We start from the raw sequence: 16,635 nt of genomic DNA on the forward strand, positions 1-16,635 counted from the left end.
GTATCTAGCATATGTAAAGAGCGCTTACAATTCAACAATAAAATGAACCCAAACGAAAAATGAGCAAAGGATCTCAACACGCACTTCTCCGCAGGAGGACGTACAGATGGCCAGCAAGCCCAGGAACACGTGCTCCGCGTCGCTGATCATCAGGAAACACAAATCAAAACCCCAGCAAGACACCACTTCACGCCCACGAGGACGGCTAGAATCAAGCAGACACACGGTGACAAGTAACGTCCAGGACGTGGAGAAGTCAGAACCCTCACACACGGCTGGTGGGACTGGAGAGTGAGGCAGTCATCCATACGTCATGGACACTTCCCGTAACCAAAAGCGGGAACAACCCAGATGTCCGTCAACAGACGATCGCCATCCATTTCACGGAACGTCACTCGGCCCCGAACGGGAGCAAGTCGCCGACACGCGCTGCCCCACGGACGGACCCTGAACACAGGACCCAGCGAGGGAAACCAAGGGTGAGGGCATCCTAAGGCGGAGAGAGCACATGCCAAGGCCCTGTGGGAACAGGACAGGATGCTCTGGGGGAACAGAAAGCCAGGGTCTGGGGTGGCTGGAGGGGAAGGTGCGCCTGGGGGAGCTGAGAATGGGGGCGGGGGTGGGGACGGTCTCGGGGGGGGGGGGGGCAGAGCCCGGACCACCGGCCGACCCCTCCTCCCCCAGGCTGAGACCCACTCCCACGCGTTCCGCCCCCTCCTGCATCCCCGCCCGATCTCGATCTCACTGCACAAAGCGAATGTTCCCGGAGTGGTAAACAGGAAGCCTTGCAAAGGACGGGGGGAGGGTGGCCATGAATCCAGAACTCGGCAGGCCTTAGGCCGGCGGACGGCTTTCCAAAGCTCCGGCTTTCAAAAGAAAGAGAAAGAAGGTTCCAGAACTTTCGCCACTCTTGCCACAAACACGGCTGCGCACACGGCCATGCCAGGCACAGGCCTCCCACCAAAGTCCAGGCCGGGGGCCCGAGGGGACCAGGTGGGCTTCCCGAGGGAGCCGAGAGCGGGGGCGAGGCTCACTCACAGCTGCTCAGGCAGAAGGTTCCGGTGCTGGGGTTGGGCCCGGGAGACCAGCCGCTCCCAGGTCTCCGAGTGTGACCCCGGATCCTAGCGAGGGACCAAAGATCGCCATCCAGGACAACTCTGGCACAACGTGGATCCTGACTGTGGACTCTGCACGGATGTTACACTTCCTGAACTTGATCTCTGCACTTAGCGGACGGGGCGTCTGCCCGCAGGGTACAGAGCTGCTCACCATTCCGATTGTGCATCTACAGACCCACCCCCCCCCGGCTACCGCAGCCCCCGATCGGTACTCGGGAGCCCTTCCCGGTCACCTGCAGACGCACGCGGGGCACCGAAAACGGTCACCTCCCGTGCACGCGTCCAGCCGAGCGTAGTCTGCTTCCTGTCTCCCCTCTTGTGCTGTAGACGGGGGCCCTTTCTGTGGGCTACTGAGAGGCGGGTTTTACGCTTTTGTGCCGTTTGTTGGTGGTTTTCACCGTTCACAGCGTCCCAGAGCTGCGGCGGTCGGGTGTTCCTGAGCCCAGAGGACGGCGACGCGCCTCAGAAAGTGCGTTAGACACACTTCCATCCGGCAGGAGTTGGCGCTGCTCGTCACGAGGTCGCTGCTAACGACGCACCAGTACGTATCTGACAAGGGTCTTTACGCAGAAGCACACACAGCGTGAGGTTGCACACGGACGTGATCTGGTGACGAAAACGTCGGCACCAGAGGCTCGCGGGGACCTGCGTGTTTCCCAGGAGCCGCACCTCAGTATTCCCAAACTCCACAGAACTGCGAATAATGAGAACCCACCTCTGTACTTAAGGACGAAGGGGCTTCCTTCCAACTGACTCTCAAAGGACCCGCAAAATCGCACACAGGCGCTAACACCCATTCAGAGAGATGTGTCGGCAGCTGGCCAATCTCAGCTAAGAGCCTCGGGGTGTTGCCACAGTATCTTGCAACTTTTCTGCAGGCTTGAATGTTTTCAAAATACGAGGTTAAAAAAAAAAAAAATTAAAGGGACGTGCGAATGCAGAAAACCACCTCGAATGACTGACGGTTGGTTACCTCCTCCTAGAAACAGAGAGGGCAAGACAGAAGTCCTCCCTGTCTCCTGACCACAGGGCAGGCTGCTGCTTTTTGAAGGAAACGTGTTATTACTCGTAGTTACAGGCTCGCCTGCTGCAAGAAGACAGGCAGATGAGCGGGACAGAATAGAAAGTCCAGAAATAGACCAGCCGCATGCAGGAATCTGGGATGTAATAAAGGGGGCATCTCAAATCGGTGAGGCGAGCAGATTTTCCAGAAACCGTTGGGGCAACCCCGAGCCCCCTGGAAAACCGTGGAACGATGAAATCCTCATACATCATACGCGGGGGCACATCCCAAATACAGCAGGACTTTAAATGCTTAGAAAAAGGTGAAACTACCTTAGTAGTAGAAGAATTAGAACCTCAGGACGGAGAACACGTTTCCATCCGTGACATCAACGTGAGAAACCGTCAAGGAGAGATGGATAAACTTGACCACATAAATAGCAAGATACCCGCCCGAAATCAACTATCATCATAAGAGAAAATGGGGGAGGACTACTTACGCCTGTGTCACGAATTAAAAAAAAAAACAACAAAAAACTTTCACGATATATAAAGAGCTCCCACAAATCAATAAGAGAAAGACTGGTAGCCCCATCGAATACGGGAAAGACGCAGCCCCGTGGTTCCCATAAAACAGAGAGAGTTCCGAGATGTGCGTTATTCAACGTGGGAAAAGGGGTGAGCGATGAAAAGCGGTCTGGCCCAAGCGCACCCCAGAGCGTCCTTCATACACAAATGCCCAAACGGCACCCCACTCCTTAAACCTTCAGCGGCAACCCCACGCATCCAGAACAAAGGCCAAGAGACGTGTGCGTGGCACACGTACGAGACAGAAAGCAGTTGTGACAAAACACCGGGGGTTCCTTTTTCCAACCGAAGTCACAGGCTAGGTCCCCAAAATGCCTTCACTCAGTCTGGCTCAAGCACTCAGGGCGCCCTGGGCTGGACCCCGAGCCCTCCAGCGTGGCTCAGTGGGGCAGCAGGTGCAGGGCCCTGTGGCTAATCCACCAGGCCAGTAATCCCCACGGTGGGCAGTCCGTGGCTCCAGGCCCTGCTGGCCAGCTGGCGGCAGCACGCGATCCCCAGGGGGGTCTCAACCTGCCCGGTCACGAGTGGTGACACGTGTCAGTCGCAGCGGCAGGCAGCGCGGGCAGGAAGGCCTGGGAGCCCGAGACCCCCCTGGAGCCTGGGCCTCCCCGGCGATAAATGCCGATGTCGCGTAGCTGTCTGTCATTCAACGAGCACCACCCCGGGGGCCTCGGGCCTCTCCCGATTCCTGTCCCCAGTGCCCTCATCTTGAGAGGAGCTGGGCTGGGGGGGCAGGGGCTTCACTTGCTCAGAGGCACAGCTGTCTGCGGCCAAGGCAGCGTGAGACCCAGGCCAAGACCCGGGCTTCCCCACCCAGGGTCCGTGGGACTCCACCTGCCTCGCCTGCCCCACCCCCATCAGTACGACCCTGCCAGAACCTGCTCCTTCTCAGGCCTTCCCCCCCCCCCCACCCCCCCCCCCCCCCAGCTCCAGGGCACAGACCAATCCCTTCTGGCTTCTTCGGCTCCCTCACCCCCCTCACCCCCCATGGCCTCCACCCAGGCTCCCAGCACAACTCAGCACCACTCATCTGGCACCTGTCCCGGGAGGCTCCTTCCCGACCAACTAGCCAGAGTGCTGCGCCAGGGCCCCCCAACGGCCCCACGTGACTGGCCTGGCCCATTTCGGCCCCCCCCACGACAAGAACTTTGTTTCCGTGGCTCAAATGAGTCAAGCTCATTCCTACCTCAGGGCCTTTGCACAGGCCAATCCCTCTGCCCGCTAACCCCTCTCCCGTGGCTGCTTTTCTCACTTAGGCCACTCCTCCCCGACCACCCCGGCTGCAGCTTGCCCCACGCTGGACACCGGTTTCTTTCCCCTCCGCGTGCTCACCACGGACCAGCACGCACTCATTCAGGGGATGGCAGCATTTTCCACAAGGCGCAAGACCGCGGGCATTTCTGACCCTGCGGGCCATAAGGTCTGTAGCACAAAAGCCGTCACAGACAGCGTGTGAGTGGGCGGGCACGGCTGCGTGCGAAGAAAACCCGCCCGGCAAAAACTGGTGCTGGGTGGGACTCGGCCCAGAAGGCAGTCTGCTGACGACCGGTCCTCTCTGTTTGCTTGCCCACCACCGTCATCCTGACCCCCGCCGATCTGAGAGCCCACGACAGCAGGGAGGGAGCCCCCGGCTCACTGCACCTAGAGCCCGCAGCAGGTGCTTGGCCGATGTTTAATAAGCATCGTTCAAGGGCTAAGGAGTAAGTAAGCGACCGCCCGCGCTGGGTTCTGCGAGGGAGGGGCATGCAGCACGGGGGCCTCTGCCACCCACGCATCCATCTGAGGAGGGAAAGTCCCCGCACCCACATGGAGTTGCCCACGCGCCTGGTGCCCTTCTAAGGGCTTACGAGTCAACCCGCTTGATTCGGCCCTAGGAGAAAGGGACAGTCATCGCACCCATCTCACAGATGGAGACGCTGAGGCCGAGTGTCCCTGGCTGGTAAAGGATGCAGCTGGGATGTGAACCAAGGGGTCTGGCTCCCAGGCCTCTCTCCACGGAGGGGACCAGACCGTCAGAGGTGAAAGCGTCACATCGCCAGGAAGCGTCCGGGGCAGAATTCCAACTGGGAGATTCTAGCCGACTCGCCACAAGGGGATGAGGGACCACTCACCCACAACCACAGAGGAGGCCTCTGGCGACAATGCCCCAGCCCAGCCCTGTGGGCCCTGTGTGCCGTCTTCTCTCTCTCCTTCAGGCCTCCCTCCGTCAGGGGAGGCTTCACTGAGGAGACATTTGAGCAAAACCTTGAAAAAACTAAGGAAGCAAACGACACAGATATAAAGGACAAACGTTCTAGACAGCCGGCACAACGGCACAACGTGTGCAAAGGCCCTGGGGCAGGGGCAGGACCAGGCCTAGGAGGAACAGCAAGGACCAGGCCCAGGTGGCTGGAGCAGAGTGGGCAAGGGGAAGACGAGGGGAGGGGAGGGAGGGGATGGGGCAGGTCGTGCAGGGCCTTGGGGACCTCAGGGAGGACTTGGGCTTTTACCCCTAGGGAGGTGGGAGCCCTAAAGGGCTGTGGGCAGAGGCGAGCAGGACCTAAGTCAGTTTTTAACAGGAGCCTTCTGGAATGAGCTGTAGGGTGCATGGGAAGAGACGAGGGACCAAGCCAGTGACGGATGATGGGGCTAGACCAGGACTGGCAGAGAAGGAAGAAGTAGGCAGATTCTGGGTCCATTTTGAGGACAAAACCAGCATAATCTGCCACCAGATTAGATGTGGGAGGGGGCTGGCGGGGGGGGGGGGGGCGTGCTGGGAACGAAGCCAACTGCTCTGTGCTCTCACGCAAGCAGGAAGGATAGGAGGGAAATGGCTCGGAACACCAGACCGCAGCACGGGCCAAGAGCCCACAGGCAGATCACGGGCCCCGTGAATGCATCCAAACCCCCAAAACCAGCGGAGAACCCCATCGGGCCCTTTCTGGACCAGGCCTTGGGAGCAAGGAGCGGGGCATTTACAGTAACCAGATTCTAAACCCCAAGATGTCATTTCCCCTCCATCAGATTGGCCCAAATCACCGAGGCTGGTAACATTCAGAGCTGGCAACGCTGGCCAGAGTCTCTCTCCACCCCTGCCAGACCTTTCTGGAAAGCCAACAGGCTTCAGATAATAATTCTCAATCTGCTCGCCATGACCCAGCCATTCCAGAACAGGGACTTCAACCGCCAGGAAGTAGTTAGAGGGCCACAGTCAGGGGCCACGTTCAAAGACGTTCCCCACGGCACTGCTTCTCACAGCAGAAGGTGGACGCCAGGGGCAGCCAGAATGGCCCTCAGCAGCAGGCGGGCGGACTCGTTAAGGGCTGGTGCCTAAAACGGGCTGTCCCTGCCGGTCACCGGGCACTCTCGACGTGCCGACGCATGCTAACTCCGGTAAGGCTCACAGCCAGCCCCAAGTAGGTGTGGGTATCACCCCGTTTTACAGACGGGGACACCGGGGCCCAGAGAAGTCAAGGCACTCGTTATTCAAGGCCACACCGCAATCGGGTGGAGGCCGGGCAGTATGTCTGGGGCGCGCGCCCCCTGAACCACGCACGGGATCCCTCCTTCCGAAGAAAATAAAAGTTGATACCCACATGGGGGGAAATCCACGGTACCGCGGATAAACAGCAAACCACGTTACGGAACAGCAGGTGTGGTGCAGTGGTTTCTCGTCCAGGGCGACTGTGTCTCCAGGGGACACGGGAGCCGTGTGTGGACGCTTAGGGTCATCACAACCCGCGAGATCCCGGCACTGAATGGGCAGGGCCGGGGATTCTGCGCAACACCCCACGGCGCCCAGGACGGGGCCTCCAAAACAGAATTCTCCGGCCCAAACGTCAGTAGGGCCGAGGCGACGACCCCTGGTGTGGCATGGAACCATCTTGGCACAAAGACGCTTAGGGACTTCTCTAATCCCTGAGCAGGAAGGAACCTGTGGAGACTTAACTGCCCAAACTTAGGACTCACATCAGGAGAAACGGGCCCGCAAGGGAAGGAGCAGCTTGTAATTTTAAAGCGAGGGAAGTAAACGATTTGCTGGGGGAGTCAGATTTCTGCGCATTTTGGTGACAGGCAGTCGCGGCTGACCCCTTATCTTCCTGGCCCCCACGCTCAGACCCAGCCACCGCTGGGGCCTGGGGCTTTATCTGCCCCCCAGTGGCTCACGGAGCCCCTGATAAAATAAACGTCTGCTATGCGGCTTTCTTGTGGTCACTGAGTCTTGGGCTGTTTTGTCTCTGACCAGCGCAGGCCAGAGGGCTGATAGCGGAGGTCAGGGGTTTGATAACGGAGCGGGCTGGGTCCCCGAACCGCGCCTAGGGCTAGCCAGGCCAGGGCACCAGTCCCCGCCCAGACCAAGGGCGAGGCAACAGGATGGTCGGATGAAGCGGGTCATCCACCAAGCGGTTCCAGAACCAGGGGGACGCTCGCTGGCCCTGGCGCTCTCTCTCCAGACTCCCCCCACCCCCCCGCCGCACACAGCAGACCCCGCCTGCCAAGGAAGCTTCAGGAGGCCTGGGGGAGAAGGAAGACGGGTGCCCATGTGGGTGTCTGCAGGGCCTCTGCTGGTGAGGGCTGCCTGAGGAGGATCCTGCGGATCCGGAAACTTCTGTCTGGAGGCTTGAGAATGCCACCCAGAGGGAGCCTTGCAGGAGCGGGGGCCATTCCTCTGGGCAGCAGTTAGGGAACAGCAGGTGGGGGGAGCCCATGGGCCGCACCAGGCCACCGGGCTCCCCACACCTGCTGTTCTGAAGACCGAGGGAGGAGGCATGGGCCCTACACACCAGGAGCCGCCCCCCAGCGTCCAGGTAGAAGGCTGGGGCGGGGGCTATTTCTCCCCCCCCCCCACTTGCCTGCAGAGCCGCGGCACTGAAGGCATTTTGAGAAGCCACGTCCTTACCCCCCTCCTGTGATAAGGAGGTAAACTGAGGCCCGGAAAGGCAATGAATGGCCACTGCACCGGAGACCGGGGCTGGGGACTCCCACGAAGAGAAATGAGATAGTCAGGAGGCCCAGATGGCCTCGAAGACCCCCCACGTCCACGCGGGCAGCGCCTGCCCTTCACCACCGATAAGCCGTGCCCATAGGGGTGACTGCCCGTGGAAGGAAGGGGCGATCCCCCAAGCGGATGCCAGCAAGGTGGGCCCCCCCCCCCCCCAGCAGTGTGTCCAGGAAGGGGAAGGGGGCACATCTGGGACAGTGTCGCCTCCCTGCTATGCCCACCTAGGAGACCTGGCCCCTCACCGGCACGGAGGTACTCCACCATCCCACACGCCGACAGGCCGGGGTGGGATGCCGTCCCCAGGCGCCCCCGGCAGGGGGCGGCGCACCCACCCACAGCGTGGTCTCACCGCCCCCCCTCCAGACGGGAGGACCCGTCTTCCCCGCGCGCCTCCGGAGGGGGCTGCTGCCCCCACGGCCTCCCAGAACGGGGCCCCGCACCCACCCCCGCGGTCCCCCCCCCCCACCCCCCGGCATCCCGGGGAAGGGCGGCGCCGCCCCGAGCCCCCCAGGCGGGGCGCTCCATCCTCCCCCGGGCCCCGCGTCCCATCCCCCCCCGCGAGCGCCCCCGAGTGGAACGTTCCGGCCTCGCCGCCGCGGGTCCCGCCGCCCCTCCGGCGCTCGGGCGGGTCCACTGGGCCCCGGCGGGGGGAGGCCAGGCGGGTCCACTCGGGGAGCGAGGAAGGACGGAGGTCCGGGACCGTTACCTGCCGCCGCCCCGCTCTCCGAGGCCCAGGACGCCTCCGAGGTCACGGCCCCCGCCTCGGCGCTCTCCGCCTCGTCCGGCACCTCCAGCTCCATGGCCGCGCGCGCGGACCGGCCGGCGGCTGCACCCGAGCTGCGGCCGCCGCCGCCGAACAACAACCGCCGCCGGCCGGAGGGCGGAGGGAGGGGGCCGGGCCCAGGGAGCGGGGGGCGGGCCCGGAGGCGGGGCCGGCGTGCGCCGTGGCGCAGCGCGCGCGCCGCCAATCGGGGCTCGGGGGTGGGCCCGCGTGCGACTCCGCGCCTCGAGCGCCCCCAAGCGCCCGGGGGGTGGAAGGGCAGCGGCTTGCGCTCGGCTTAATCCTATTGCCCTAATCCTCTCGCAGGTAATAAACACGAGTCATGTCCACGGTTAATCAAGTATCCACCGTCATGTTGCAGGTGACACTGGCTTATGGCATACGCTTTGTCCTACGTAGGAATTCTAATGGCATAATAAGTGAGTTTGATTTGTGTTATATGCACAGTGTATAAATGATGCGGTATTGAGATAGACATACTGATACCATTGCTAGACGAAGTACGACATTATTATGATGCATATAGTGTCAACATATAACATGCGAGTATCATATATAACGTATGACATCACGTACAACATAATGGGAAGTAAGTTACAAGTGACAACATGATCAAAAGCCAGGCTGGGCGCTAAAGCCTCTGCATACGATGCGTAGTTAGGGGCCTATTTCTTGTTTCCTTTTTTGTTTGTTTCTTTTTACTGCTAATACGTTCCCAGTACCTAACATAGAACAGAACACCTAGAATAAAATACATATTTGGTAGTATTGATCAACCAGATGGGAACTGTTATCATTTCCGTTTTACGCACCAGAAAACAGGAGCTCAGAAAGCTGAAGCCACTTGCTTGGAATCACAAAGAATCATTACCACGCTGCGCCTCAGTGTGTGAAGAATGACGAGGGGCGCCTGGGCGGCTCCATCGGTTGGGCGTCTGACTTCCGCTCGGGTCATGATCTCGCAGCTTGTGAGCTCAAGCCCCGAGTCGGGCTCTGTGCTGACAGCTGGGAGCCTGGAGCCTCTTCAGAGTCTGTGTCTTTCTCTCTCTCTCTGCCCCTCCCCCCGCTCACACTCTGTCTCTCAAAAGTAAATAAACATTAAAACAAACAAACAAAAAGAATCATTGTGTTCACTCCGTCATTAAAGTTTAATGGTGAATTTATTAATGGCATGGCTAGGAGGTTACTAATTCTGAGGTCACGATTCGGGGGATAATAAATGTTGGTATTATTAGGTTTATTCGTGACTAATGATTTCTGCGGGGGGGATAGTGGGGGGAGTCTGGGCGCCCAGCTAGTGAGGGACAGACCTAGGATGTTTCCACCCAAGCCTGTCTGACTCCGGAGACTGTGTGGGGCGCTTGGCAATGAGATGATAGGGAATCAGGAAAATGGAGCAGGCCACAGTCACACCTGGAGGTTACAAAGATGTTTCTGAAATGTTCTCCATCAAAACAAGGACACAAGTCAAGAAAGGGAAGGGATGGAGAACAGAATTCAGGATGTGGCAAAAGGAATCCCCAGCTTAGCTGGCTGTGCGCCCTTAGAAGACAGCCAACCCGTAGTGGACTCGAAAGGCTCAAGGGAATCGGAAGGTGAAGGATAAACACGATGTGTCCATCCACACGTTGGAATATTATCCAGCCTTGGAAAAGAAGGCAATCTGACACCTGCTGCAATATGGACGGACCCGGAGGTCCCTGTGCGCGGTGACAGAAGCCAGACACAGAAGGACACGTCCCGCGTGACCCCACTCACAGGGGGTCCCCAGAGGAGTCCCATCTGTCCACAGAGAGCGGATGGTGGGAGCCAGGGGTGGCGTAGGGGGCGGGGAGTCCGTGCTTCCTGCGGACAGAGGCTCAGTCTGGGGAGATGGAAAGTTCTGGAGATGGGTGGTGGGGGCGGGTGCATGACAGCGTGAGCGTGCCTGATGCCAGTGCACTGAGAGACGGTTGAGGTGGCACATTTTACGTTATGTGCATTTTACCATCGTTTAGAACCAAAAAAAAAAAAAAAAGGCTCCAGGAAGAGCTCTTTGGACACACGCCCTAGACAGATCTCCTGAATCATCTTGAATCTGTTTTGAAAGAAGACGAGAGCAGGGGTTCTCGGACCAGCAGCGTCGGCATCAGCATCACCTGGGAGCTCGTTAGACGTTCCCAGGGCATCAGACCTCCTGTATCCAACACACCCACCACCCACGGGACCTATAATCCGGGTTTCAAGGACCCCCCCCCCCCACGCCCCCACCCTGACACTCCAGGCGATTCAGATGCCTGAGTTTGAACACCACTGCTTCAGACACGTGGAGAAGGGCCGGGGGTCGGGCCAACGATAAGGATCAAGACGAAGAAGCGAATTAAAAAAAAAAAAAAAAAATCAACTCTCAGGTTGATTCTGAATCTCTCCTGGAAGGAAGTCAACACTAAAACTGAAAACACCGAGAAGTGGCAAAACAGGTCTTCTCTAGACACGCGGAAGTGTATGTCAGTCGGTTGAAAGACGGCGGGGCCCTCTGGGAAGGGGGAGATTGTGGGGTGGCAATGGTACCGCTAAGTTTAGCGAATCGAAATGAGAATTTGACCCTTCGGAGTGCGCGCGTTAAGCGCGCGCGTTCCTGAAAACACACGAAGATAATAAATAATAAATAAAACACCCCCAAACTAGTGTTGCTGTGGGAGGCAGGAGAGCTTGGGCAGGGAAGGGGGAGGAGGGGCGAGGGTCTGGGGTGGGGGGGGACGCAGCTTCTGACCCTCCTCCTTCCTCCTCTCACATCCCTGCTCCTTGGTTCCCATTTTACAGGCTGGGAAACGGAGGCTCCCGGCTGGGGCCGGTTTCCTGGTTTCTGGCGCCCCCTGGTGGCTATTACCGTCAGCACCAGGGACTCCACGCGTCGTCTATGCTATAATGCACTCATTCATTCATTCGCTTTTGCCACAAATTATCTACTGAGCACCTACTGTATACCAGGCGCTGTTCCAGGCCACGGAGACACAGAATGAGCAAGACAAAACCCCTAAGCTCAATGAGGTGACAGTCTGCAAAGGCGGATAAGCGGGCACAAGACACAAGGTAGTTTCAGGTGCTGCTAAATGCTTCGGAAACAATACAGATTTGGTACCACGACGACAGAACGGGATGGATAAAGACGGACTTAACGGATAATGCGTTAGGATGCATTAAGCGCCTGCCCCGGCGTGGTCCCATGCGACCATCATGCAAGCCGATTTAAATGGAAAACTTCCAATGTGGTTTTAAATGTTCTAGGAATCACAGTTTGAAGGGGGAAAAAGTGACCAGGGAAGGTGAATTTTAACAGTATGGGGCGCCTGGGTGGGTCAGTCGGTTGAGCGTCCGATCAGCCCCCCGGGGTCATGACCTCACGATTGGTGAGTTCGAGCCCCACATCGGGCTCTACGCTCTTGGTGCAGAGCCTGCTTGGGATCCTCTGATCCTCTCCCTCCCTCTCTCTTTCTCTCTCTCTCTCTCTCTCTCTGCCCCTCCCGTGCTCACCGTCTCTGTCTCAAAAATAAATAAAACATTTTAATAAAAAAAAAATATGTCGTTTAACCCAGTACATCCGAAGTATTGTCATTTCAACGCGGAATCAATATTAAAAAGAGCGACGCGTTTCACCTTCTTTTTCGCTGAGCCTTCCAGACCCACGTGTGCCTTACATTCACCCAAACCTTGTCCTTCCGCCCCGTGGGTGGATAGTGGCTGGAGGGTGCGGGCCTACTGGGCGCCCACTTGACAAACACGCATTCATTTCTTTGACCTTCGAAACAGCCCTAGGAAGCAGGTGCTTAGTGTTTTCCCCACTTCTCGGGCGAGGAAACTGACAAGGCTCGGTGACTTGCCCAAGGCCACCCAGCAGGGAAACGGTTGACCCTTCCTGGCCTCGGAATCCCGGCAGGAGAGCCTGGGGCCGAGAGGCGGAATTGGCGCTCAGATCTGTCCGGTGGGAAGTGGACCGTCTCTCGGCAAGTGCAAGGGCCTGGCGGTCTCGGGTTCAAGGACTGTAGTGAGAAGGGGGGCGGGGGTTTCCCCCGAGGACCTGCCCGCCTGTCCCAGTCCCTGCGCTGACGCCAGGGGCTCGAGGTTCAGCGGTGTGAGCAGGGCGGGAGCCCGGCGTCCCCGGGCCTCTGGGTGAGCAGGGGTTAAGGCCAGCTGCTCCCACGTGAGGGCACCTTGCGACAGAGGCACATACCCAACCAGCGGCCGGGCTCTCACTCCCGTTGTGCACCTCGTCCTGCTGGTTCCACCTGGCGCGGGACAGACGTGCTGCCTCCACGCGGGAGGACAGAGCTGGGGAAACAGGTGGGGAGGACAGAGCTCAGCCCTCAGGTCCCCTCCCTACCTCCATGCCAGGCGGGCACCCAGGCCCCGGCTCCTGCCACCTGCCCCAAGGCCACCGGGCCTCCTGGACGGGTAAGTCCCCCACCCTGCTCCGCGCGGACTGACTCCCTGACCACAGGGTCCTGGGACCTCCATCACCTCCCCCTGCCGCCCAGAAAGCAGGAAACTGACACTCATGTGTGGGCGTTTGACATAGTTTCTAAGGGATTATCTGGCTGGCGGTTACTGTCCCTGGCAACCTGCCCGGACGCCAGAGCCAGCGACTTAAAAGGGTCATTGTTGGCCCAGGTGGTGCCAGGGAGGCAGAAGAGGCCCAGGCTGGTCTCTGATCCCCCAAAGTGAGGAAGGGAGGCCCGGGCAGGGAGGGGGCCGGCAAGGCAGCCCGCCTCCCAGTCGGTGTGTGGGCCTCCTGGAGCTTCTGAAGAGACTCCCAAGTTTCCAGACAGTGGCGCCCCCTTCCCCCCCCTGACCGCGCCCCCCCCCCCCCGCCAGGACCTGCCGGAGCCTGGGAAGGGGTCCCACGGTGGCCTTACCATGGCGATGGGGGCCCCGGGCCCTGTCTGGATTCCTTCCCTGGGCGAAACTTGCCAGCGGAGAGATGTAGGAAGGGGCAGGGGCGGCGGCCAGAGCCTCCCGTGGGCGAGGAGCCAGTTGGCCCCCAGGGCCAAGGAAGCCCGGAACCTGCAGAGGACAGGGTCGGGCGGCAACAGTTTTTTCTGGGTCGTTTGCTCCCCAAAGGGCAGCACAAAGAGGGCTTCCTGGCCAGCCAAGTGTCTGATTGCACCTCGAGCCTCTTTGTCTGGGACAGAGAGGGCCCCCTGGGGCCAGGGAGGCACAGGCCTATGAGTCTCGGGGCGTATAGCTGGTCTGGAATTTGGGGACACTCGTGCCGAGTAGAGAGATTTCAAGTCTGGGGTCTGTGGGGTTGGAAGGAGATATATCTGGGCTGTCAGATCCCACCCGCCTGGGGTTTGGGGAGAAAACCTGTGGACTCAGATAGACCCAGCCTCCAGCCCCTTCGCTTATCTAAACCTCAGTCTTCCACTCCGTAGAATGGGTGCAGGTCGAGTCAGCACGACCCAGGGCTGCTCAGTGCAGCAAATGATAATGTGGGTAATAGATTCTCAGTCATCGGGGGTTGGGGTAAACCGTCCCACCCCAAGTCAGAACTCAGAATTCCAGGCGAGTCGCAATGTCCCATCCACCTTCGCGTGAGACAGGAGTTGAAGTCGGGCTCAGAGAGGGGTAGCCACTTGCCCGGGGCTGCACAGGAAAGTAGGGCAGAAAGGAGAGGAGGGACGACTGGGGGCTGCCCCTGCCCACCCGCCCCAACCAACACTCCAGGCTAAGCATCTTGTAAACGTCCTGCCTCCTTGGCTCAGTGCTTCCGTGTGGCCCTGGGTTGTGGGGAAAGTCCGCGGAGGCAAATTCGGGTTTCTGTTTGGCCTTCAGCCAGAGGAGCAGTATGTGCTCAGGGAGGAACCTGACACCCTTTGGAACGGGCTGAGGTTCGTGGGAGATGGCCCTGGGAGGAGGGGCTGCCCAGGGAGTGCACCTGCATTTATCAGGCACCTACTGTATGCTGGGTGCCCTCCCGGGCCTTGGGGATTCAGCAGGGGACCAGACCAACAATAATCCCTTGTCTTGTGGGCTTGTGTTTTGGTAGCAGAAGACAAACAAGAAACAAGAGATATAATAAGGAAGTAAATCGTATCCGGGGTTGAAGAGTGGTCAGTCTCACAGAGGGAAAGAATGCAAAAGAGCCACAGGGTCAGGAATAAAACGGGCAGAGGGGTATTTTACAACCTTGCGTAGAAAGATTAGAGGCAGCCTTCTTGAGAAGGTGACGTTTGAGCCGTCTTGAAGGAAGTGAGTTTGGCGAATGAGCATTCCAGACAGAGGGCACAGCCCGTGCAAAGGTCCTGGGGCAGGACCAGGCCTGGAGTTGGAGGAACAACCAGGAGGCCCTTGTGGCTAGAGCAGAGTGGGAGAGGGGGAGAGAGAGAGAGAGAGGAGGGGAGGGGAGGGACGGGAACAGGGCAGGCTGTGCGGGGTGCTGGGGATTAGGGGAGGGTTTAGGCTTTTACCCCAGGGAGGTGGGAGCCCTGGAGGGCTGTAGGCAGAGGAGGGCAGGACCTGACTCGGGGCTCGAAGGCGCCCCCCGGCGGCCGCTGCGGGGAGGACAGACTGTGGGCTCGAGGGCAGAACCAGGGGGGACCAGGGAGGCCACACCTGGAGGCCCTGCTAGAATGTGGCTTTAAACCGAACAAGCAAAACATCTCATTCTGGAATCACGTACAGCTGACATGGCAGCAAAGTCGTAGCCACAAGGAATGTCCCAGGGCTTGGCAACACGGGGGTCCTGGGGCACCTTCCTGAGAGCACCGTGGTGGGGCAGGGAAGGAAGGTGAGGAGGGGCACGTAGACTCTTCCAGAAGCTTGCAGTGGATGGAAGGGAGCTGGAGGGGCCTCACGGAAGGGATCCCCACCCCCACCCCCACCCCCACCCCTACCCCCAGATGGGAGGAAGCCAGAGTTCTGGAAGGAAGCCGGGGAAGAGCAGAGCCCAGCTGGGGGTAGGACCCAGACCCCTGACACCTTTCTCACAGCGTCCGTGGTCAGCCCAGCCTCTGCACCTGTACCCCAGGCCAGCTGTCCTCGGCCACCGCTCGTTCAAGGCCCCCCACGACCCCCACGTGGCCAACCCTCATGTGCCCAACCCTCATGTGCCCAGTGGCTGCGCCTGCCACACCCGGAATGTTCCTTCTGGAGTACACAGCACTGCTCTCTCTGCCTTCAGAATCCCAGGTGACTCCCCGGGAGCGGTTTGTTCACCTAGTAGGCGCTGACTGCATACCGGGCGCTGTTCTAGGTGCTTGGGATGATGCTACAGCGGTAGAGCTCGCAGAGGCCGGCAGGGAGTAGGCGCCTTCCAGACAGAGCCCCACGGAGAGGCGTGCAGCCAATAAGCGGGAACTGTGGCTCGAGAACATTCGGTAGCTCCTCGGGGCTTGCGGACCTAATGGACGTCCGATCCGTGCCGGGCTTTGGCGTGTGCGCGAACACTGTCCGCGCTTCCTTTTGCCTTTGAACCACTTTACAGCCCCGTAAATTATGGGAAACTGGCAGCATTGCGAATGATTCTGATCCCCAGAAATGCAAGTGAGTTTTGCCCAGTGGAGACTTTACTGCCCTGTGGACCCGTGGCTGTCGATCAGCTTACCGTCCATTTCTGAATTCATTTCGGCATTCTTTTTCCTTTTTCTTTTTTTGTAGCGTTTTCTCTTTTTTTAAGGTTATTTATGTTGTGCGTGTGTGTGAGAGAGAGAGAGAGAGAGAACGAGCAGGGGAAGGGCCGAGAGAGAGGGAGAGGGAATCCCAAGCAGGCTCTGTTCTCAGCACGGAGCCGGATAAGCCCGAGTCCTCACTGAGGCCCCCAAGGCCCTGCAGGACGTGCCCCGGCCCCCCCCCCCCCCCCGCCTTCCCCTCCTCCCTCTCTCCCCCTCGCTCACTCCGCTCCAGCCACACGGGCCTCCCGGCTCCTCCAACATGCCCAGGTCCTGCCGCAGGGCCTTTGCACAGGCTGTGCCCTCACCTAGATCTCCCCATGGCTCCTCCCTCATCTCCTTTAGGTCTAATTGTTCCTCTGCTCGGACGCCTCTCACCTCTGGCCTCTCACCTCCATCACGCCTCCTAAACGTAGTCCTTAGTTTGAGTGCCCTTCCTCCGGGAAGCCCTCCCTGAGCCCCCAGCCCCTGTCGTGTCTCCCTGCTGACGCTCTCAGAAGTCTAGGTTGTACTTTTTAT

At 59.4% G+C, this 16,635-nt stretch overlaps 1 protein-coding gene and 1 long non-coding RNA gene across 9 annotated transcripts in view; both read right to left on the reverse strand.

Moving 5' to 3' along the window:
* The window catches only part of PIP5K1C (phosphatidylinositol-4-phosphate 5-kinase type 1 gamma), a 47,711-nt gene extending 39,141 nt beyond the window's left edge, over nucleotides 1-8,570 (reverse strand). For 5 of the 7 annotated variants that reach the window (XM_042927986.1, XM_042927984.1, XM_042927989.1 and 2 more), the window contains exon 1: nucleotides 8,396-8,566. In XM_042927986.1, coding sequence (XP_042783920.1) covers nucleotides 8,396-8,489 — 94 coding nt within the window. In that variant the 5' untranslated portion in view covers nucleotides 8,490-8,566. Of the gene's footprint in view, nucleotides 1-84; nucleotides 580-8,395 lie in introns of those variants that run through there. The other 2 variants (XM_042927985.1, XM_042927987.1) reach the window with 2 other exon arrangements.
* Nucleotides 734-3,539, reverse strand: LOC122213766. 2 transcript variants are annotated; one of them, XR_006199632.1, is made up of 4 exons: nucleotides 1,834-3,539; nucleotides 1,352-1,724; nucleotides 1,039-1,187; nucleotides 734-866 (listed from the first exon to the last, which is right to left on the reverse strand). It is a non-coding gene; the product is annotated as an uncharacterized LOC122213766 (long non-coding RNA). The 2 variants fall into 2 exon arrangements; XR_006199631.1 differs by having other exon boundaries at nucleotides 1,039-1,724.
* Nucleotides 8,571-16,635: the final 8,065 nt, after the last annotated feature.

Source organism: Panthera leo, chromosome A2 (assembly GCF_018350215.1).
Source record: "Panthera leo isolate Ple1 chromosome A2, P.leo_Ple1_pat1.1, whole genome shotgun sequence".
Classification (NCBI taxonomy): domain Eukaryota; kingdom Metazoa; phylum Chordata; class Mammalia; order Carnivora; family Felidae; genus Panthera; species Panthera leo.